The following is a 22,105-nucleotide window of genomic DNA, read 5'->3' on the forward strand; positions in this document are numbered from 1 at the left end:
TCTGTCGACTGTGTCTCTGTCGACTGTGTCTCTGTCGACCAAAACAACACTTCTTTCACAGGTGATAGCCAACCTAGATCGCCATCTTGAATACAAACGCGGAATGATGACGTCGTCTTTCTGCGCGGCGTTGGTTGTCTAGGTGATTAAACGCTACACATGTTGCCATCTTTTTAGATAAAGGCTGAAGTCCACAAAACGTCAGAAAGAAAAGATGTATTCTGCCAAAACAATGATCGGTTGCCATGTTTGTTCGTTTATTCCCGTGAAATGCAAATTGTAGAAGCTCATCTCTAATATTGAACTATAATAAAATAAAATACAAACCTTTGACCAGTGAGCAGATAATGTAGCCTATTGCAAGCCGCTCTTGGATGTTAATGATTATCCTCACGCTATCTCAGCTCTCTCACTTACTGTTGAGTGTTCATGACAGCAACAGCTCAGAGGCAATGTCCACTTGCCAGCACAACTGGCTGGAGTTCTTTTTGGAATAGGCCTACTCATGGACGTTTTCTCTTGATACACTCTGGTTAAAGCAACAAGAATGGCCGTTTCACAGGTTTACGCAATCCCGTGGACTACAGCCATAGTTTTTATATTTTTACCTCACTTAAATCTGGCATTGTTGTCTGACTACAAGATCTGTGGAGATTCTGAGTGTGAAAGTAAGTTTTAAACTACAAATATAGCATTCAAATTTATGATATAAGCCTACATTTAGATTGTAGCTTATATCAGTTGGCGCAGCTATGTTTTCAAAGCTTCCTTTGTTATTATGTTTCCTGTTCCATTTTATACTACTATATATTGTGTGTGTGTGTGTGTGTGTAGGCCTGATGAGCAGAGTGCAGGCCATCAGGGACCACCCTGGTAAGGACTGCCGTTTCCTGAGCTTCAGACAGGGAGACATCATCTTTGTTTACCACAAACTATCAGGAAAGAGGGAAGATCTCTGGGCAGGCAGTGTGAGTCTGATCTCTCTCTCCCTCTCTCTCTCTCTCTCTCTCTCACACACACACACACACATCAGGTTCTTGGTTGAAGAGATTAGTCAAGATTATAATACAGATAGTTTAGGTTCTCAGCACTGATTGGCTAAGTCATAGTAACATTGTATCTAATAAACACAAATGTCTGTGAGAGCACTCCAGTTCATTTAAATATATGTAGTTGTGTATTTAGCATCATCATCTTTTATTTTGGTTATCACTTAATTTAATCACTGTAATCAACTGCTCTGCTTTTCAGAGACAACATGTATTTATGTATTAAGATGAACATTATTTTGTTAAAATAATGGCCCATGCTCAATCATTACTTTGAATTGATTAATGCCCCAAAAGCAGCTACTTTGAGTGGCTTTTGGTGAAAGCAAAGACTAAATTAATATCAAATGTACCTTTTTTTTACTACTGTGGAATCATTTAAACAAATGTACACCTAAATATAAAATGCTCCTTCCTTCCATTCTTTCACAATGCTGCAGTGGTTTTACAGAACTGTGACAGCTGTTCTGCTTCCTTTTGATTTCAGATTGACAAACAGTTTGGCTATTTCCCAAAGGATGCAGTGCAAGAGGAGCAGGTTTATGCTACTGTGGAGAAGGTAGTGGAAACACAGGTAAAAAAAAAACTTTGATTTCACTAGCTCTTCAGATTAACAGCTTTGAACAAAACATACTTTTTTACAATAAGCATGGCAGTTGATTGTAAAGAAGTGTAATAAACAGTTAGTAAACTGGTATCTGGTATAATATTTACTCATTAGTAGTATAGTTACTGAATCTGTACAAAATCAATGCCTTATTCATTAATTTTCCCCTAATTTCCTCTCTTCATTCAGAAATCTGATTTCTTCTGTATGGATGAGTTTGGTTATCCAATTGACTCCAGTCATCTGGACAATGATGATGATAAGGATGATGATGATGAACCAAATATCATCATCCAGGAGTCAGAAATCACCCAAACCACAACACACCCTGTTGACACAAATGCTGAAAGTCCTTCAACATCTGAAGATCCCTCTACAGAATCTCCAGTTTCAGCAGAGGACGCTGACGGCACATCGACAGAAGAGGAGGAAAACAAAAATGCTAGGGATGCTGCTGTCAGGATTCACGAGGAAGCAGGGGAGACCTCTGCAGCTCTGAACGAACAAGGTGGGTCTGCCCCCTCCTCCTGGCTTGGTTCTTCCATGACAGGATGGTTAGGTCTGGCTAAAGAGGAAGAAGCTGGGAATTTGGCTGAAGGAGAGAAAAATGCTGAGAGAAAAGAGATGCAGGCCAAAGCTTCTGTTGCGTCTTCGGTGACAGGATGGCTGGGGTTTGGAAGAGAAGGAAAACCTGATGATGCTGTGAAAAGTACAGAAGAAGACAGAGGAACTGCTGATTCTTTCACTTCAACCATGACTGGGTGGCTTGGCTTAGGAGGAGAGAAAAAAACAGATCATCCTGCAAAAGAAGAGCAAACTGAAGAACGAGAAGATGATGAAGAACCAGCAGAGACATTCAGGAGTAGAAGGATTTCTCTGGACCTAGAAGGCAGCCAATTACATGAAGAGGAAAAGAGAGAGATGGGGACATTGAGTTGGCTAGGTAACGGACTGTCAAGCACGCTGGGGTTTGGCCTGACCAATCAGGAGTCAGGGCCTGAGACAACACCTGAAGTAGAGGCTGAGGAGACAATCCAAGAGGAGGAAGAACAGCCAGCGTCTGGTTCTTGGTTGGATATAGGGATCAGGGATATTTTAGGCTACAGGAAAGTCAAGAGTGAAGTCGATGAGAGTACAGAAAGCGATTTTAAGGAGACAGAAGAGGACAAAACCTTAGAACAACCAACAGCCTCAGAGAATAGTAATAGTAATCAATTACAACCTGTACTGACAGAAGAGGTAAGGAAAGAAACTACAAATGAATCTAAGGTGGGAGAAACTCCAAAGGATCAAAATGCCAAATTAGAGATCAGAGTCGATGCTGACAGTAATAATAACGACACAGGTACTTCAGACAGCAGCAAGGATAGTGTCCTACCTAAAGATGCAGCATCCAAGGTAGATGAAAAAGATATGTCTCCTCAGACCATGGAGAGTATGGAGGGTAAAGAACATCAGATGCTCAAATCTATAGCTAATGAGGGTGAGGATAATAACAGAGAGCCAGGAGAAGAAGAAAGTAATCCTGCAAGCGGCACTGATCAGGATTTTTTTACCCAGTCTGACATCAGTTTAGGGCCTGACGTGAGTATTGTGGATTTGAATGTAAACTCCAGTGGACAATCTGTAGGCGATGGTGAGAAGGACAAACCAGGGGACGTGGTTGGGGTAGGGCCCGAGATCCAAAATCAGATCGACAACACAGAAGAATCCACTGATACTTCTGTTACTGGTGCTGGAAGTGATGGTCATGAAGGTGAAGGAAACAATGCAGAAACAGATGTACTTCACAGAGAGGTTCCCAAGCCTCAGACTGATGACTCAGCAGAAGAAAGTCGGGTTAGCAGTGGAGCTGGAGGAAGCTGTGGAAAGAGTCAGCCTTCTTTCTTATCCTCAGGCACAGCTGAGGAGAGAAATGAACCTACCTCCAACGAGGATAACACTTTACCTGCGCACAGAGTAGAAACCAATGTTGATCATTCTGATTCACTTGCTATGATTGACGATAACACAGAAAGAGAGACACGGCAGGGTGAGTTAGGAGAGGAGGGCATCTCTCAGGAGTTTGGTTCAGCTCATTCTACTAATAGAAGTACTGAAACTATGTATGGCAATGGCTCAGAGGAGGACAGAAGAACATTTTCCACTAGTGAGAGCACAGGACAGATGGACAACAATGAGGACCAGGACTCTGTGTCTCCAGATATGCAGCAGGGGAGCACACAGAGTGATGGTGATGCACACGAGCTAGAGGAGACCGTAGAAGAAACTGAGACAGACGGTGAAAGCAACCTCCGGCCAGTTCAAACGGAGACAACAGAGTTACAGAAAGACATGTTGAATGAAAGTGGTCTCAAGCCAGCTATAGGCCCTGAAACCGAGGAAGTGGAGGAGTCAAAGGAAGAGGAAAAGCTGGGGGGGGTAGAAGAGTTAAAGGAAGAGGGGACACAGCAGGACATAATGAAACAGGAAGTAAAGGAGATAAAGGAAGAGGAGAATCAGCAAGAAGTGAAGGAGACAAAGGAAGAAGAAAAACTGGGTGGGATAGAAGATGTAAAGAAAGAGGAGAAACAAAGGGAAGTGAAGGAGACAAAGAAAGAGGGAAAACAGGAAGTAAAGGAGATAAAGGAAGACTGGAAACAGGAGGAGATAGAAGAGTTAAAGGAAGGGGAGCAACAGCAGGGCGTAAAGGAGATGAAGGAAGAGGGGAAAAAACAAGAAGTGGAGGAGACAAAGGAATGGAGGAAACAGGAGGAGATAGAAAAGTTAAAGGAAGAGAAGAAACAGGAAGTAAAAGAGATAAAGGAAGAAGGGAAACAGGAGGAGGTGGACAAGTTAAAAGAAAAGAAGAAACAGGAGAAAGTGGAGGAGATAAAAGAAGAGGACAACCAGGAGGAGGAAGAGGGAGAGCAGGGGGAGGAAGAAGAGTTAAATGAAGAGGGGAAGAAAGTGGAGATAAAGGAGGGGAGGAAGAAGGAAATAGAGGGGTTAAAAGAAGAGGAGAAAATTGAAGAGTTAAAGGAGGTTGAGAGAGAAAATAAACAAGAGAAGAAAGAGGGTGAGGAAAAGCAAGTGCAGTCTCATTTGGAGGTATTAATGGAAAACAGGATCCACTCTTTATCTCCCACTCAGAAAGCCAGTGAAAGCCCGGAGTCAGAGAGCAGCGGGAAAGAGACACACGGTGAGAACAGCCCACAGATGGACGAAGAGAAGAGAGAGGGAGAAAACAAGAAACAGGAGGAAGTTAAGGAAAACCAGGAGACTGAGAATTTGGAGGGTGAGAGGAGGACCAAAGGGAAAGAAGGGAGCCTTAATTGTTCAAACAAGCTTTGTCCTCATGCTAGTGAAGACAACTTTGTGGGGGTTGATTCTGTAAATAAGTCAAGCTCAATAGGTGAAGGGACAAAGGAGACAGGGAAGCAGAATCCAGTGACAGACAATGATCTAATGCTAGCAGATAGGAAAGGAGTGAGTCAGATGGTACCAGTTGATGACACGGAGAGAGATAAGGATGTAAGACAGGAGGAGGAAGAAAAAAAAGATGATGATGCTAAGGCCGAGGAGGGGAAAGAAAAGCAGGTTGAGCAGAAAAACAATGATGTGCTACATTCCGTGGTGAGTGACCAAAACAGCCTGCCTAATCAAGTTTTACTTAGCCGGACAGCTGAGAACAAAGATGATGATCAGTTATATTCCAGTGAGGCAGACAACACTGAGCTTTCTGACAACAACGTGATCCCTCAGGGAGATAAAACTAAGTCTGAAGACACTGAAACCAGCAGCAAAGGGATTTCCACTGAGAATGAAACTGAGCAAATACACTCGGATTATATGATAGACACAGTGGAGAACACTGACAGGGAAGAGAGGGAGGTCAACGTAAAGCATGATGATGTAAGGGTGAATCAGGGCAGAGATGTGAGTACAGGTGGTACTGTATTCAAGACAGAGGAAGGAATGGAGAATTCCGTTTCGTCGAGTGACCCTGTTGAAAGCCAGGCTGTGAAATCTCAACAAACTGCTCCTCGACATCCATCTGGTTCTTCACATATGTCAGATGGCCACAATAAAGGAGCAGCAGAGACTGGAAGTGCAGGAGCGTTCGGCCTTTTCAAAAACGCCTTTAGCTTTTTTAGCCAAACGCCTGTCACTGAAACTAAGGAATCCCCGGAATCTGCCCCAATTTTGGATTCGGACAAAGGTGAGACATCTAAGGCACAAGCCTCTCTCCCTCCTGAGCCAGTACAGGATTCAACCACTGATTCAAGTCAGGTTCACATGCAAGATTTGCACACAGACTCTCCCATCACCTTGTCACAACAGCAGCTGCAGCCTCTCTTTACAGAGACCCAGACATCATCTCCTGCCCCGACGCAGACCCGTTCTCATCCCTCAGAAAGCTCCATCCAAAAGAAAACCCTCACCAAACATTACAAGAACCTTCTCACCTACATGAGCGCGTATGAGACAACTATTATGATGGAGCTCTTTGGACGACACAAGCTGCAGTTTTTGGATTACGTTTTAGGGAGCTCAGAAACCACGACCGATGACCCCGATAATGACGAATCGATATTGTTGGATATAGAAAGGCTTCTGCGTTATCACAGGGAGACACTGGTCGCTCCTAGCATGAGGCTCACGGATGCACCACAGGAGGACAAAGAAAAGACCACAACACTCATCGCACTTCAGAAGCTAGAAATGCTGTTGGCAAGAGTGAGAGAGACTTTCAACACAGGTGAATCAGACAACAGTAACACAAACCAGCAAAGTATTTTATGTCTACTGGGCCTCAAAAATCATGGCTGGTATTAGTAATGCTTTAAGTTACTTTGATGTTGTAATGTGTGGGGTTGACTTGCAGTGATGCCAATCAGAGTGCATATGTTTCCCTGTTAAATGCAGCTGAGGCCAGCTGTGTTGGTGAATCCTGTTCGAGTCACAGTAAAGATAAGGAAATGGCCATTGAGGAAGATCCTTCTGTATGCCTGGATAACCACACTCCAAGAGATAAATGGATGGGGCTGGGTGAAGAGAAAGATGGAGGACTGAGTGGAGGCCCGGAAAAAGAGAAGGTGACTGAGGATAAGACAAAAGAAGGGAAGGGAAAAAGAAGTGGAGGAGAGAGCGTGTCCCCCGAGTCCTGTCCTCCGATTCAGCCAGGATCTCCACAGTCCCCGGAAGGTATGGATGACTCAAGTATCCCTTAATCAAGAAGAATTTAAAGATGATTCAAAGATATATGTAGTAAGATATGAGAAGGAGGGCTATACTCGGCCTGCCGCATCCTCATTCCCGCGATACACAACCTGGAACATTATGACATGACCAACACACTACTTGGCGGTTTTTGTTTTACACTAGTTTATTATGCATTCAAGATAAACACTTTAGGTTGATTTGTAATGATAGGTAATTGTGACAAAGGTGGAAAGCTTTAATTTTAATTCCATTATGTTTGTGACTCTAATTCCAGGGGTAATGAATCAAATTGTGGACTTTGTTCATCAGATCGCTGAAGATTCAACCACTCATGTTTGTGCAGTGAGAGAGCTCCTCATATGGCTTACTGAACAGGTAAGATGTAGAATAGAATAAATTAGAATAGACTTTATGGTCGCCACGGGGAAATTTATCTTAGGCGTAGTACTGCAATCTGTTGCTTCACAACACAAACATGTAACAGAAACAAAAACTTTTTTTAAATCAACAAAAAAAATAAACATGTATCTGCAAATTCAAATACATGAAAGCCAAATGTAGATAAAATGATCATGTAATGGTTAAAGCAATAAGTGCTACTTGTTTGTGATTCGACATCCAACACAGCTACAACACATTTAGGTCATCGCTTTCAGGTTTGTTCAATTAATAACATAAAGGAATTAAATCTCAACAGAAAATAATTGGAGCACTTTTCTTAAACAATCTAAAGCAACCACCTCTTCTTAGGTGAAGAGGGTCAAATGTAAAAAACACTGGTTGGCTAAATGAAATATTTTTTATTCACACAGCATTGTGACATAATCTCATGTATAGTTTGGATCATTCTGATAGGGCACTATAGGCCCCTCTGGCACACCTTCAGTTGTCAATCCAGCTGTACTTTAAAAGTGTCAACAAACCAAAAACTGTCTGGCTCTTTAAAACACTGAACTAGTGACATGTTTATCTGACATTTAGCTTTAGCTTGATGTCTCAGGTGTCAAGCTGGCTTGGCTCCGTCACCATAACACATTCCTTTAGTGCTGCTGGGTCTATTACAAACATTCAACCAGCTGGCAACCCACCCTACAGACCTTACAATTTTTTTAAATGATTCACTAGTTTCAAATGGACGAAAATGAGGACGTGTCGGTGAGTACCTCTGAAATATTTGGTGACCGAGTCAAGTCTTCACCTATGTCCAACTAAGACCAGCTTATTACCTTGCAGCCGTAATATAGCAAAGGTGACACATTGTGGTAGTAAACTGCTTGAGAAAGAGGGCTTTTGTGTAAAAACAAAAACATAACTATGGTTGTTAATGGGGATGTTATTAAAGACGATATTGGAAGTTCTCCATTTGATTTACCGACACCTGTTATTGTTGGTGTTACTTTAAAAATGCTCCGATGTGCCAGTGTGGCATTTTACAATTGGTGACGTTGCGAGTAAACCATTTATACTGGCGGGGGTATAATGATATCTACATGAGCTTGTGAGTGCCTCAAATCAATGTATTTGTATTAATTAAAATTGTAAAATGTATTTTCGTTTAGTTATTGACATCGTTTAATGCAATGCCAAGATTGTTGAATCTAGACGAGGAGTTTGAAGAGAGAATCCAAAATCTCCCCAACCCCTACGACTTGCAATGTGACGTGGTCCACGCCTGAGCGTCAGTGTTGTGTATAGGATGTGAAATCGCCGCTAGCCCGGTTGACGGCTGCATTCTCTGTTCTTAATACCAGCCCTTAAATGACAGATATCACTAAAATAATAACCAAATGATATAATTCGGAAATGGTGGAAAACACGGCAAGCGACCACTCGGCCAGCAAAGTGGTCGACTTTCAGGCGACGGCAGAGGCTTACTACAGTATCGCCGTGGAGAAAGTGAAGGATGTGCGTTGTGTGGCAGGTTTCATTAGCATTTTCTAACTAACGTTAGCCGACACTGCTGGCATAACGTAACGGATTGTCAACCTCCGTATTACTGCTGAGTACATGTTTGAATTTGTACAGCTCACGGCTGACTTCATGTGTGTCGCGCCATGACTAGCTATTCACCAGCTGTCAAGACTGCACAAGTCGCTTTTGTAGATGTGTTTGTAATAATTCACAGAGTTAACGTGATCTAGTAATATTAAACTAGCTAGCTCAATGATAGTAGAGTTAGTATGTTTGATATAGTCTCGTTTCTTGCTGTTTCTGATCTTTTAGCTAAAACATGGCAGAGTTTATTTGTTAAATTCCCTGTAGCAGACAACTAGCTTAGCTACGGCTCTCTATAAGTTGATATCTACTACAGCTGTGTAGTAAAGCTTCAAGGCTGAGTAGTCAAGGCTAGCTACTTGCAATGCCAACTAGTATATTCTGTGGTCAATTGTAAGAACATTATAATTACTTCAATAGGAAATAATCCAGTTGTTTGGCTCATTTTTTAATTTTTTATAAATGTTAAGAAAGCAACCCTACCTACTAATGGAACAGCTGTTTTGTGGGTCTCTTACTGCCATGCTGCATGAAACCATCTCTAATGTTTAATCACACTGACCGCAAGTGATTACAACTAGGTTGCAGGGCAGTCCTGCAGCACTAAGAAGCTGATCCTTATGTCCACAATAAGGATTCCATTGTGTACAATCCACTAAGTTAAATAGAGTAAATCAAATGTTGTTCCCAGGCGTACAGTCACACATCTCTTTTTAAAGATGTTCATGAAATCCACTCCTAAACTAAACAGAGCTTTCTACATCCTTCAGGTTGTATCAACACTGCCTGATGACATCAGACCCGGGCCAGACCTGTATGGGGTGCCATGGGAACCAGTCATCATCACCAGTGTGGTGGGGCTGGTGACAATGCTGTTGTTCACCTGTAGATGTTATAGCTCTGTGAGTACAAAGCCATGTATATAAACATCAGCATCACAAAGATTTGAAATGGTACAATATATGAATTTGTTTTGGTACTGTTGGTAGAAACAATGAGATCTCACATGTTCCTTATCAACTGATTAATCCCTTTGCTACTTGTTCATCATTGTTTTCTTTTTATGTCTTCACAGGTCAAAAGCAGAATGTATCAAGGTAAGTTTTCACTACTTATTCCTTAATATCATATTATTATGACTTCACAGGAATTAAACTAATACATCACAAATCACTGCCAATTTAACCTTTTACATGCTTTGTATTCTCTGTTTTTAGGTAAGGAACGGCGGATGGCTGAGCAGGTTGCGCAGCTGCTGGATGAGAAGTGTAAAGTCCTTGAGACTCTCAGCAAATGTCAACAAGAGGTTGGTACTGATGCCAATGCTGACTGAGTACTGACTAGAGGCAGAGCCTTGACACACAACACTGGGTGTTTTCAACTGAGGTCAAATTCATAACATATGTTTTAATGTCCATGGCATGAAAAAAAATGTCAGAAGATGCAGAGTCTTATGCAAGTTGTATAAGGCGCGATCAAAAAGCAGAAACTCTGGCACCCGGATAGTTCATTCATATATATATATATATATATATATATATATATATATATAGTGCCCATATATAGAGGTTTACTGCTCAAAGTAGCGGGCTCGGGTTCGACTCTGACCTGCAGTCCTTTGCGGAATGTCAGCCCCCCCTTTCTCTCCCTTTTCATGTCTTCATCTGTCCTGTCAAACAAAGGCCTAAAAATGCCCAAAATTGAATTTAAAAAAGCATAAACTCTCTCATTGCAAAGTTATGGAAAACTTTGATGAATATAAGTTTAAATGCTGATGAAATGCATTTTGCCATGTTTCTTTTGCAGTATGATGACCTGGAGAGCTCACTAATGGACAGTGGTGTCTTGGCCCAAACTCAGAAGACAGAACATCTCGAGGTAAGGCAGAACCAAAAAATTAAAGGGAGGGTAATAATAATAAAATATTTCATCGATGGAGCGCTTTTGATGATACTCAAAGACACTTTACATAAGTTGAAATTTATCATTGGAAACAGCTCACTAAAAATATATAACACCCAATAATCACACATTAAAAAGACGTTTTGGAAAAGTGAGTTTTGATTTGAACATTGACAGCTTGGTGCAGTCTTGGATTTGATTTGGAAAAGAGTTCCCGAAGTAGGGGGCAGCTATGGAGAAGGCTCTTAAGAAATGTCAAACTACTTGGAAATCAAAATCAATGCTAGACTACAGACTTATGCATCATGATTTTCCCAATTGGCCTGATGATGTCATTTATTTTCAATCAGTTTACCAAAAGACACCCCCCAATATTGTTTATGTCTCCTTTACAACACTAGGGATGACGAAAGATTCAACTTGGAAGTGTAAAAAGATCACAAACATCACTTTTTAATGACAATGCCCGAAAAGATTTAGCATGGAGTTTAATTGCAGGTAGGGGCTTACTCCCCCGCTGACACAGCACTGGTCTGGCAATACAAGACTAACAAACTTGTTAGCAAACAGTCTGGCAGTCACATCTTGCATATTGTTGTCCAACACATGGTTATTATAAAACATATTGCTTATAGCTGCTATTACAGTTAAAAGGAAGAACAATTGAACTGAGTCACCAAATTTGGAATAAGGATGTATCACATTTTGACGCTGGGAGCTGACTCTTCATGTTTACTGCATGCTCTCCTCTTCATGTTTACTGCACACTTTCCTTTGCTCTCACTTGAAGACATCTTTGTTCTTGCTTCTCTAGGTTAAAGCCAGACAGTTGGAACATGCTAAAAGGGAGCTTGACAGGGATCTGGAAGAGCTAAAGGATCAACTGGACCAACAGAGAGAACACAGGATAGAGCAAGAAAAGAGGGTAGGAACACACACACACACACACACACACACACACACACACACACACAACACCAACTGTAACAAATACAATTGTTTTTTTAGAATCACATTTAATTAGTAACCGAAGTCCATTGCCTTATTGCGATACTGATGTATAGTGGATTCTCTTTTGGTTATCCTTCCAGATTGCAGTGCTTGAAGAAAGCATGAAAACATTTGAAGAAGAAACCAAAGACCTCCAGTCACAGGAAGAGCAGGTAGCATTACCTAACCTCTTGTCTGTGTACTCTTTCCTGTATAATGGTTTCATCCTTTGCTCTGTTCCTCTGTGTTTCATATAGTATTATTGCTGCCTGTTTGTCTCTAGGCTCAAACCACTCTGAAAGTGTACAATATGAACAGTGACAGACTACAGAGGAATCTGGAAACAGCTGGAGAGGAGAACACACTGTTACAGGAGAGCAATGCTCAGGTAGGATGCTGTACACACACACACACACACACACACACACATACACACACACAGATCAGGCAGTCCGGCAAAATCGGTGTAGTGCCTGGGGGCTGGAAAAAAAGGCTGCGGCCTGTGGCGAAAAGATGGGACAGGCTCAACTTTTGGAGAAAAAACAACCCAAACTTAGCTGCAGGGGTTAGTCGTGTAACTGACGATCAGACTTGTCAGTCCGTTTTGAGAGTCCCTTATACAGTAAACAGTAACCATCACTTTATCTTTTGCTGCCACAAGAAAGTTTTAGGTTAAAAATTAGGGTAAAAAAACAAAACACAAGCACTTAACTGCCCGGGAGTTTGTGTAACAGCTGACCGTTAACTGCAACAAGCTCCAGCACAGTATATGTACAGTCACATATATATTGCATCTTTGGATTGCATGGAGTTCAACTTTATTGAACGTTGACCATCAAATCATTTCCTCAACCAATAGCAAAGCAGTGTGTGGTTGAGCCCTCTTGGCTGTAGTGTAATGTCAATTTTCTTTTCTTTTTTTTTTGCTGTGTCTAATCAGCCGGTATCAGCTCCGCAGGCAATTGTCACTCACCGGCATTTACTCACTGTATGTGTGACCGTGCCTTAACTGTGCATGGTTGCAAGGGAGGTGGTTTTTCTTTTTCATGATTAAAATGAAAGCTTTAAAGTATTAATTAACTCAGTTTGTTCCATTCAGTCCATTCTATCACATACTGTATTAGATTAATGGTTTTTAACGGTACACAAAACATGTTAAAAATCTGATCTGTCCTATGGCATAATTTGTGTCTTTGTCCTCTCTTTCCGTCTCCTTCTCTACAGTTGAGGCAGCAGGTGGAGGGATGGGCAGAAAGAGTAAGTGAGTTGGAGGCGGAGATGAGCAGGTGTGAGGTCGCCCACGGGGGGATGCTGCAGGATGTGGCCAACAAGGATGAGCGTATAATGGTATGGTTGGTTCTGGTATTGATTATAGTGTAAGATAAAATATGATAGAACTGTAATAATCTAGAAGCAAATACTTGTTCCAACGAGTGTTGAAAAATTACAACAACATACAGATAGAATATACCTACATAATGTAGCTAGTCAATTTGTAATATACTTTGACCTTTTTGAATAATAATAATATCTCAAGAACTACTACAAAAGAACGGTGCATTGATTTTACTAATGTAAAAGATTAAAAGATCAGCCTAATTTAATGGATTTAGTTGTACTACTTTGGGTTGTCGTCCAACTTGTCCGTTTCCAGTCCTTGACAGATCGGCTGCTGAGCATGAAAGCTTGGGATTCAGAACTGGAGGAAGAGGAAGATGAGGAAGGAGAAGGGAAGGAGGCATCCAATGGTACAGCAGGGAGAGGAAAGGAAAATGGGAGAGGAGACATTTTGGACACACAAGGCCATCTCCAGAAAGTCCAGAAACTTATCTATGCTGCTAAGGTATTTGACTCAAATGGACACAAGCACACAGTGTTTCGAAACTCCCTGGAGAGCTGAAGACCGGGCTCATTCATTATAAACATCCCTGGACACTTTTCTGATTTCCTACTAATATGTTGTTTTGTAACTGTGTGTAGCTGAATGCAGATCTCAAATCAGTAGATGAAGACAAAGACCGATTATTTGCCAAACTGAATGATGAAGTCAAAGCTAAAGAAGACCTGCAAGGTGAGTCAACTGTCCGCTGATTGGGATTGGGTTGGTGTTAAGATGTCAGATAAAGAACAATCAAGTCAAAGATTATATAAAACGATATAGTAATGTATGTAGTATGTGAAACATATCAACACCTGAGAGTGTGTGGGTGTGTGTTTTTTCGTTTCTCCTCTAGCGAGAATTGAGGAGCTGGATAACGAGAAATTATCTCTGCAGTCGGACACTGAGCAGTACTCAGATCAGGTAGCTGCCCTCAGCTAGGTCTTAGTATGATATTGTATTATATTAGCATTCCACATTCATTTGATTTTGTGTAATTTTTGTATTTTTTTTCACGTTTCCAGGTTCAAAGATTACAACAGAAACTCCAGATTATGACAGAAATGTACCAGGAGAATGAGCTTAAATTACACAGGTATAGACACAAGGATAAATGTATTAAGAAGCTGAAAGCTATAGTTGCTGTACAGGATTCTAGTGAGCGTGTGCATTTGCAGGCTGCTGACAGTGGAGGAGAAGGAGCGCATGCAGAAAGAAGATAAGTTAAATAAAGCCGACAAAAACATTACTATGGCCATGGAAGAACTCAGCAACTATAGGTAGTCGCTCCCGTCAATTTACGACCACACACATTGACAGTATGCAATATGCAAAGTGGACATTTGTGAGCCTCCCTATACAAACATGCTGAGTCCCACCTGTTTGTCACCTTTTTCTTCAGACAACGAGCAGGAGAGATGGAGGAGGAGCTGGAGAAAACCAAACAGTCTTACCAGACTCAAATGTCAGCACATGAGAAGAAGGCTCACAATAACTGGGTTAGTAAAACACCTAAAAAACATGAGAGTGAAAAAATACTGGGATTTTTTTCCTGGTTTACAGCCAAACAGATGTTAGCTGGTGTGGTTATGGGGGTTTGTTTCACATGTCTTGTATTACATTACCCGTCTGTCCCTGCATCACACATCTACTCTGGTCTTTTAATCTATAATCTTATGAGTACTGTATCCATTAATCAATTACTTTATGTATTGATTAATTCCTTATCTTAACAGTGCATTCAAGTGCTCTGATCTTGACTTGGTCTCTATCTATGTACATTTCATATTATGTTACTAATCTTAGCTTGATTTTCCAGCTGGCAGCCCGTGCAGCGGAAAGAGAGCTAGCAGATATCCGGAGAGAGAACGCCCTCTTCAGACAGAAGTAAGAAGACAGCAACTGAAGTGCAACTAAACACACAATATGTAATTTCTCGTTGCTGTGGGGGTCTCTCAATCAAAACAGTCACAAAGGACTGAGCTTAGTCACGTCATGAAGTAGTGTTGAATCCTGGGAGTTGTCTTCATCACCATTGCAGTCAGCTTCTCCTGGCTAGGATTCCTTTAGTGTTCCTCATTCGGGAGTTTTTTACCAGGAGACAAAATATCCACAGAGGTCTTCTGCTCTCCAAAACAACGGGCCTTGTGATTAAAAAAACAACAGTAAAAACACAGACTAAAGCAGTTTCACGTTAAACAAATCAGTGGATGGGCTGGCCTCTAGCTCACCCAGTAAGAGCGTTTGCCCCATGTTGGCTGAGTCCTGCAGCGGCCCTGGTGTAAATCCTACCTGCGGTCTCTTCCCCTTTCATGTCTATCCATTGTTACTACTATAACAAAGGGAAAAGCCCTAAAATAAAATATGTTAACGTTTGCTAACTAACTTCAGATCCAGATGTCTGATGATTAAAATCCTTCATTTAGTTCAAACGTATAGTAAAAATTGTATTATAACAATGTGCCTTGACACTGGATACAATTCAATTAATGATTACAGTTTTTCTATACTGTATAGATTACTAGGGTCTGGAAATATTTTGTCATATGTTGACTTGAAGAAATATATTTTGGTTTGTTTACAGGCTGACAGACACACAGTTTAAACTGGACGCCCTGGACAAAGATCCCTACGCCTTGGACAGCCTGGCTAGACCTCTGCCTTTCAGAGGTTAGCACACACTTATAAACCAAAGCATGCATTATTAAGCTAACATCATATTTTGTGGCTAATACACCCCCAGTCTGGAAGCAGTAGGCCACAGATTTCCTTGACTTTGCACTCACCAAACTACCCTTAAACCTTCAGCTGAAAGGTCACCATATGGTCCATCTCCTCTGGGTCGACCTGCATCTGAAACCAGAGCTTTTCTGTCTCCTCCTACGTTAATGGACGGACCACCTGCTAGACTGTCTCCACGAGGTACATACACACAGAAAGCCACAATCCACGTATATAGAGACGAGCTGCAGCTGTACACCAAACCAGATAAGAGCCCCTGGAATGGTGCACAGACAATTTCCTCATTTTTATATACTTTCAGAACACTCCTAATATCTTCTAGTGTTGTAGTTGCAAGTTAAGACAAGTTAAGTACAGGCATGTCCTGTTTTATTATTCATAGGTCATTTTTAGGTATCACTTGGTCTTGCTGATTGAAATGACAAAACATTTATCTTACTTTCCATATAGAACATTTGCTAATTCAGTCTCACAAAGTCATCACAATAAACCCTTGCGCCATGTTGGAGATGACCAGCTGGCTGTAGCATGAACAACTATATATGCTTAAACTTGTGCCGTAGCATGGTCTGTGTGCTAGCATGCTGTTAGCACTCATTGCAAAGTTATTGTGCAATGGGATTGGATGTCCTAAATCTCATCAGTTCATTTTGACATGACACTTTCTCTTTGTCCATCTTGCAATTACACTCATTCTGGCCTTATTCAGTGATATTTTGTCTTTGGCCGCTCGGCCCCCTCCCTTCCCCCTCTCTCATCAACATCTTCAATTATCTCTCCTTCCTTTCATTTTTCTCTCATTTTTTCCCCCTCCCACTGTCTTTCCTCCACAGTGTCTCGAGGTCCAGTAGAGCCCCCAGGTAGCCACGGAGAGATGGAGCGGAGTGGAGGTCCTCATTCTGACAGTGGCTCAATCTCTCCAACATGGGAGAGAGATCGTAGGGCCCCCCCACCAGGAGCCCCAGGTGTGTGTGTGTGTGTGTGTGTGTGTGTGTGTGTGTGTGTGTGTGTGTGTGTGTGTGTGTGTGTGTGTGTGTGTGTGTGTGTGTGTGTGTGTGTGTGTGTGTGTGTGTGTGTGTGTGTGTGTGTGTGTGTGTGTGTGTGTGTGTGTGTGTGTGTGTGTGTGTGTGTGTGTGTGTGTGTGTGTGTGTGTGAAAGACAAAGACAGAGTAAATCAGTAACGTCTGGTAGGTCGTCAACTTGTAATATAAGGAAGGCCTGGTGACACTCACACAACCTGTCCTAACCGTCCTTTGATATCGAGATATATATCGTAAATGAATGTGTTTCCTTAGATTTCCCAAAACAAAACTGTGGTCAAAAGTTGTAAAAAAAATATAGCCCACTAGAGGTGGCCTTAATAAAAAAGAGTGCTGAGTATACTGGCTCTGACTTGGGATTGCAGCAATGAAAATAGTTCTGTTTCTATTCTTGAGCATCAAAGTGAGACTCAGCCTTCAGACTAGAGCAAGGAACATTTCTCATTATACATTCTTGTGGAGATACATTTGGATGTAGCACTGCTGGATTTCTGCTGTGTCATTAACCATTTGCCTTGGTCATCAATACATTATTTATACATTTGAAAGAAAGAAAAACTCTGACTCAGTGTGGCGCCATGTGCACCTGGATATGGTTAGACCCAGTATTTAATCTCTGTTCTAAAAGTATTGTGGTATTGTGTCTGCACACTTCAGGAACTCAAAAGGTCACTGTCACAGCTGAAATGTTGATTTACAGCAGTCAGTGCACAGGTGAAGCTTATAACAATAAATCAAATGGAGTGCATACATTGTAAAGGTTATTAGTTTCACCTGTGTTTGGCAAGTCAACAGTGAAATCATATAGTGTGCATGTGCATGCCAAATGCATGTTGACAGTGCACGTGTATTTTGTTTAATGCATTTTGAGTTTTGACACCTGAAACTACAGTTTGTCTTGAAGCTCTGCGATAAAAGTGTTTGTATCAGATCATTTATAATATGATCCTGAGATCACCCAAAAATATGATATAATATTGATAAATCTGAACATATTTTCTGTGTATTTCTTCTCTCTTACTTTGTCTGTCTCTCAGGCTATATGTTCCCAGAACAAGGAGGTCCGATGTACAGGAGACCTCCTCCAGGAGCTCTAGGCCTCTTGCCTCCACCCGGCCCCCTCCATCCTAGGGGTCTCCCCCCATTACCTCATCACCCTGCAGACATGGCGGGTGAGTCAGTCATCTCTTCATTAGGTTCTCATCTATACTGTCTTGCTATCTTTAACGCTTTTGGACTGTAAGTAGGTGAATTTGAATGTGCACAAATGGAAATGAAAAAGCAGAATGCAAACTTAGAATATACACTACCGGTCAAAAGTTTGGGGTCACTTACAAATTTCCATTTCACTCCATTATAGACAGGATACCAGCTGATCTGGGTGGGTGGCTGATCTTTAATGCAATATCTACAACCATTCTGCACAATCTGCAACCATCATCCAATGTTCCAAATGCTCATTTTGTTTACTAATCTGATATTATTTTAAAAAACTAACTAAGAAAACATTAAAGAACCCTTTTGCAATTATGTAAGCACATAATGTAATCTGGAAACTGCTGCCCTGGTTAAAAAAAACAAGGCAACTGCTCTCAGCTGGGATTCTGTCTATAATGTAGTCCAATGGAATTTTGTGAGTGACCCCAAACCTTTGACTGGTAGTCTATATATTTAAGCCATCTACTTTTATGATTGTTCATTTCTTCTATTCATTCATTTCAATGCAGATGGCTTATACAGAGAAAACAGCCATGGGCCTGGTGAACAGGAACACAGAGAGGTAAGAGATTCATTTGTGTGTGTGTGTGCGCGTTTGTGTGTTTAAGCAATTTTGTTTGAGTAGCATGTGTGTGTATGGATCTGTGGTCCAGCCTCTGTAACCTTTTTGTATGTGTGTTACCAGTCTGGTCCTGGTGACCGAAGGACTCCCCCTGAAATGGATCCAAGGATGGGGGGCGCACCCCCACCTGGACCCCCAATGGGCCCCATGGACGGTCCCTATCCTCGTAGATCCCCATATGGACCACCACCTCCTGACTTTTACCCTCCTAGGGGACCTGGGGGCCCTGCCATGATGCCTAGTAAGCAGTCACAGCTATCGTCATCTAACACCTTATTATCTCCAAATGTCCTTTGACGTCATGCTCGCTTTCCTTTTCCTCTTACTCCAGTGTGGGCCCCTCCTCGTCCAGGGATGATGTTCCCTCCTCGTTTCCCTCCAGGTGGACCTCCTCATCCTCACTTTGCTCCCCCCATGCGGCCCCCTTTACCCGACGGCCACCTACATCCTTCCATGGGTCCTCCCCCTCCTCAGCAGTCTCTTCCCTCCCCACCACAAAGCCAGTCGCCAGAGGAGCACACACCCTCGTCTGAAGACGCCATTTGAGCCTGACTAGCGTCCGTGCGTGCGTGCATTTGTTTGTTGGTACTGGTAATGGTACTTAGGTTGAAATGTGTGCATGTAGAGAAATGCTGTGTGGTATGTGGCCGAGAATGTGATGGCATGAGTCAACATTTCCTCCCAGTGGCACAGAAACAAATCTAAATGATAATTTGCTTTCAAGGAAGAAATGCATCTTTTAATGTCTAATTCAATATATTTTAATCATACCAACGTTCTTGCTATTATCACCATAATTTAAAAAATGAAGCCCTTCAGCATCTACAAATTTTACCTAAATCAGATCACGTCAAATCTTATTTTGTCTGTGACTGAACTGAGAACGTTAACTCTAAATATTCCTCAGACGTTGAAAACAAGTTTCTTAAAATATAATTAAAGTGAATTTCACTGACTTCCCTGTGGGATTTTGCCTTCCTCAACAAAGCTATTATTTATAACAGCAGCTTGTAAACAACGCTTTTGATTATGTTACAATGACATGCACATGGCCTAAGCTTGAAAAAGTGGCTAATGATAGCCGCTTGTATTTTGTCAAAGTAGACTGTGACTCGTTGTGGCAGTCACAGAGCAGTGATTAAATGGATTGACTGGAAGAGACCTTCAGACCCAGAAAGATCACACCCATGTGAATTTTGTAAAAAAAAAAATAAAAGAAAAAAGTGATTATTAGAAGATAAATAAAGACTGTCAAATTGTCAATGTCTCCATATTTCAGTAATGTATTAATGTTCAATTTGTGGCCACCAGGGGTAACAGAGCATTGGAATGTAATTGGACGTCAGATTTGGGTAGTTAGTGTTTTCTATAATACTGTACATATGACATGCAATGACAATGTTTTAAATATGGTAAATATATAATTAAAAATGTTAAATTTACTGTAACCTTGTTTGTACAGCAAAATTCATTTGTAATGATCGCTACCTAAACTACCCGACCAAACTGTTGTGATGTCATTTTAAACATTTAAAAAACATTTATTTTTAAGGTGAACAAAACATTCTGAAAATAAATTTGCGACTCCAATTTAAATTACAAGTTTGTACACTGTATATTATTTGGTTGTATTTTAGATGTAACATTCCTGTTACAGCACTGAGAACATAGTCAGATGTTGCCTAGCCTAATCAATAGAAATGACAGACTTGGTTTTTCTTGTCCAATTTCTACATAGAGAACATCTCCTTTGTGTGTGGTAACAAGGAACAAATTATACTAGAATACATAGCATATGTGTTATGGTTTGGCTAATTAGCAGACAAGATCACTTTCATAGTAATTTGCCCTAATCTATAGTCATAGCAGACCTTTTAAACGGCAGACATTTTGACATGTCGAAGCAGGAAAACCCCTACTGTATGTAACTAATAATAATAATGGTGGCTTCATTCTAGTTAGGTAAACCAGTTCCTGGTATTTTGCATGCTGGCATGGAAAACCAAATATTGAATTCTTATTAAGGGTATTGCTTATTACAAATACGGAGACTCCCTTGGTCTGGCAAGACTTTTAATGTAATGTAAACCATCAATGTCCCTTTCTGTCAGTGTCTGCAGAGCTAAATACAGTTTACAAAGACACCACAACGTACTTATAAAACAACTTTTAATAGTAAAACCCACCCACAGCACCAACAAGAAAGACACAAATGTACCTGACACAATATTTACATAAATTGTCAAATTATTGATTTGAATATTTAACATTGCCATTCCCTTTATAATCAGAAAAACTCTTTATAAAAACAATATGGAATGGCAGGTTGTTCATCCTCCTTCATAACCAGTGAGTTGTATATGTGAAAGGTCCGTGGCAGGGTGTGATTAAAAAGGCCATTGTTTAGTTCCTTCTCTGTCATTAGTCATCGTCACAGTAGGCTTTTAAAGATATAAAAAAAGCACTTTCATGTTCATGAGCAATAACGCAAACATGGACATTACTTTAAAGACTGAGATATACTAGTACTGAGAGATAGAGAGAAGAGGTAGATGTGTAAGAAGAGAATGTAACAGTAATATCTGTTGAATAACAGGGATATCTTGGTATTCCATTTTGGTATTCCATTTACCCCTAAAATAATTGTTTACAACGCGGTTACAATAACTCATTGCATTATTGAAACTGGTTTGCAGTGCTAATTAAAGAGGGGAATTGACTTTAGTAGACGAGCCACATGGAAAGACGATCCACATGGAAATAACCAGCTATGTTAACAAAAATATAGGATTTAAAAAAAGAGTTTAAGGAAAAAAGATTCAAAATGCCCAGGCTATATGGCAGTACACTGGCAGTTTGAAACGGGTTAGTTAAAGCCTAAAATAGTCCAGTATAAATATAATTTGGATTATATTTATATGGTTAAGGAAAATGTAAGTATTATTCCTTTCTGAATGTAGTAAGTCTGTCTTGGTCACGTATGCACACACAACCTTGAAATATCTTTTGCCTTATCTAGCAATTTAATTACTTCTATCACTAAGTTTGTCTTAACCACAATTACTGCAACCAACTGTAACTCTTAAAAATGCCAAGATGCATCACAAAACCAAAAGAACGTGACAAAAACTGAACTTCAAAAATTGGCATTGTGGAGTGCAAAACTGCACACTCTGTCTCCACACTGTCATATGATTACCACCTAACCACTGTATTCAAAACACCATAAGAAAAAGTAATAGTTAGAAGTAATAACATTAAAACTGACCAAAATCAAAGAACAACAATTTAAAATATGTCATGGCACAATCAAACAGGTTCATATATAAACCATAAACCATTTCCTCATATGTCATT

The 22,105-nt window shown here is 40.8% G+C and overlaps 2 protein-coding genes across 6 annotated transcripts; both read left to right on the forward strand.

The window, feature by feature from the left end:
- The first annotated feature begins 1 nt into the window (after position 1).
- LOC117936289 (melanoma inhibitory activity protein 2-like) lies at positions 2 to 3,058 on the forward strand. The gene is made up of 5 exons (XM_034859162.1): positions 2 to 668; positions 835 to 968; positions 1,537 to 1,623; positions 1,846 to 2,895; positions 3,002 to 3,058. The coding sequence occupies exons 1-5, from the start codon at positions 548 to 550 to the stop codon at positions 3,056 to 3,058; spliced, it is 1,449 nt and encodes a 482-aa protein (XP_034715053.1). The 5' UTR covers positions 2 to 547.
- On the forward strand, positions 2,726 to 19,331 carry LOC117935805 (transport and Golgi organization protein 1 homolog). 5 transcript variants are annotated; one of them, XM_034858326.1, is made up of 26 exons: positions 2,726 to 4,113; positions 4,165 to 6,397; positions 6,565 to 6,843; positions 7,136 to 7,236; positions 9,627 to 9,758; positions 9,932 to 9,953; positions 10,074 to 10,162; positions 10,663 to 10,734; positions 11,573 to 11,683; positions 11,850 to 11,921; positions 12,032 to 12,136; positions 12,973 to 13,095; positions 13,403 to 13,591; positions 13,729 to 13,819; positions 13,983 to 14,050; positions 14,152 to 14,222; positions 14,305 to 14,406; positions 14,529 to 14,625; positions 14,946 to 15,013; positions 15,711 to 15,796; positions 15,935 to 16,048; positions 16,702 to 16,833; positions 17,937 to 18,080; positions 18,636 to 18,688; positions 18,812 to 18,989; positions 19,080 to 19,331. In XM_034858326.1, the coding sequence occupies exons 1-26, from the start codon at positions 3,070 to 3,072 to the stop codon at positions 19,292 to 19,294; spliced, it is 5,991 nt and encodes a 1,996-aa protein (XP_034714217.1). In that variant the 5' UTR covers positions 2,726 to 3,069; the 3' UTR covers positions 19,295 to 19,331. The 5 variants fall into 5 exon arrangements, with proteins under 5 accessions (XP_034714217.1, XP_034714215.1, XP_034714216.1 ...); XM_034858324.1 differs by having other exon boundaries at positions 2,726 to 6,397; XM_034858325.1 differs by having other exon boundaries at positions 2,726 to 6,397; positions 17,946 to 18,080.
- Positions 19,332 to 22,105: the final 2,774 nt, after the last annotated feature.

The sequence above is a fragment of the Etheostoma cragini genome, chromosome 20, assembly GCF_013103735.1.
Source record: "Etheostoma cragini isolate CJK2018 chromosome 20, CSU_Ecrag_1.0, whole genome shotgun sequence".
NCBI lineage: Eukaryota > Metazoa > Chordata > Actinopteri > Perciformes > Percidae > Etheostoma > Etheostoma cragini.

Excerpts from the sequence above, each read along its gene's own strand:
- LOC117936289 (XM_034859162.1), top strand. The coding sequence starts at position 548 with ATGGCCGTTTCACAGGTTTACGCAATCCCGTGGACTACAGCCATAGTT. Across the intron at positions 669-834 it reads TGGAGATTCTGAGTGTGAAA|GCCTGATGAGCAGAGTGCAG; the intron begins GTAAGTTTTAAA and ends GTGTGTGTGTAG. Across the intron at positions 2,896-3,001 it reads AACCTGTACTGACAGAAGAG|GTACTTCAGACAGCAGCAAG; the intron begins GTAAGGAAAGAA and ends ATAACGACACAG.
- LOC117935805 (XM_034858324.1), top strand. The coding sequence starts at position 3,070 with ATGTCTCCTCAGACCATGGAGAGTATGGAGGGTAAAGAACATCAGATG. Across the intron at positions 10,735-11,572 it reads AGAAGACAGAACATCTCGAG|GTTAAAGCCAGACAGTTGGA; the intron begins GTAAGGCAGAAC and ends TTGCTTCTCTAG. Across the intron at positions 13,820-13,982 it reads AGCTAAAGAAGACCTGCAAG|CGAGAATTGAGGAGCTGGAT; the intron begins GTGAGTCAACTG and ends TTTCTCCTCTAG.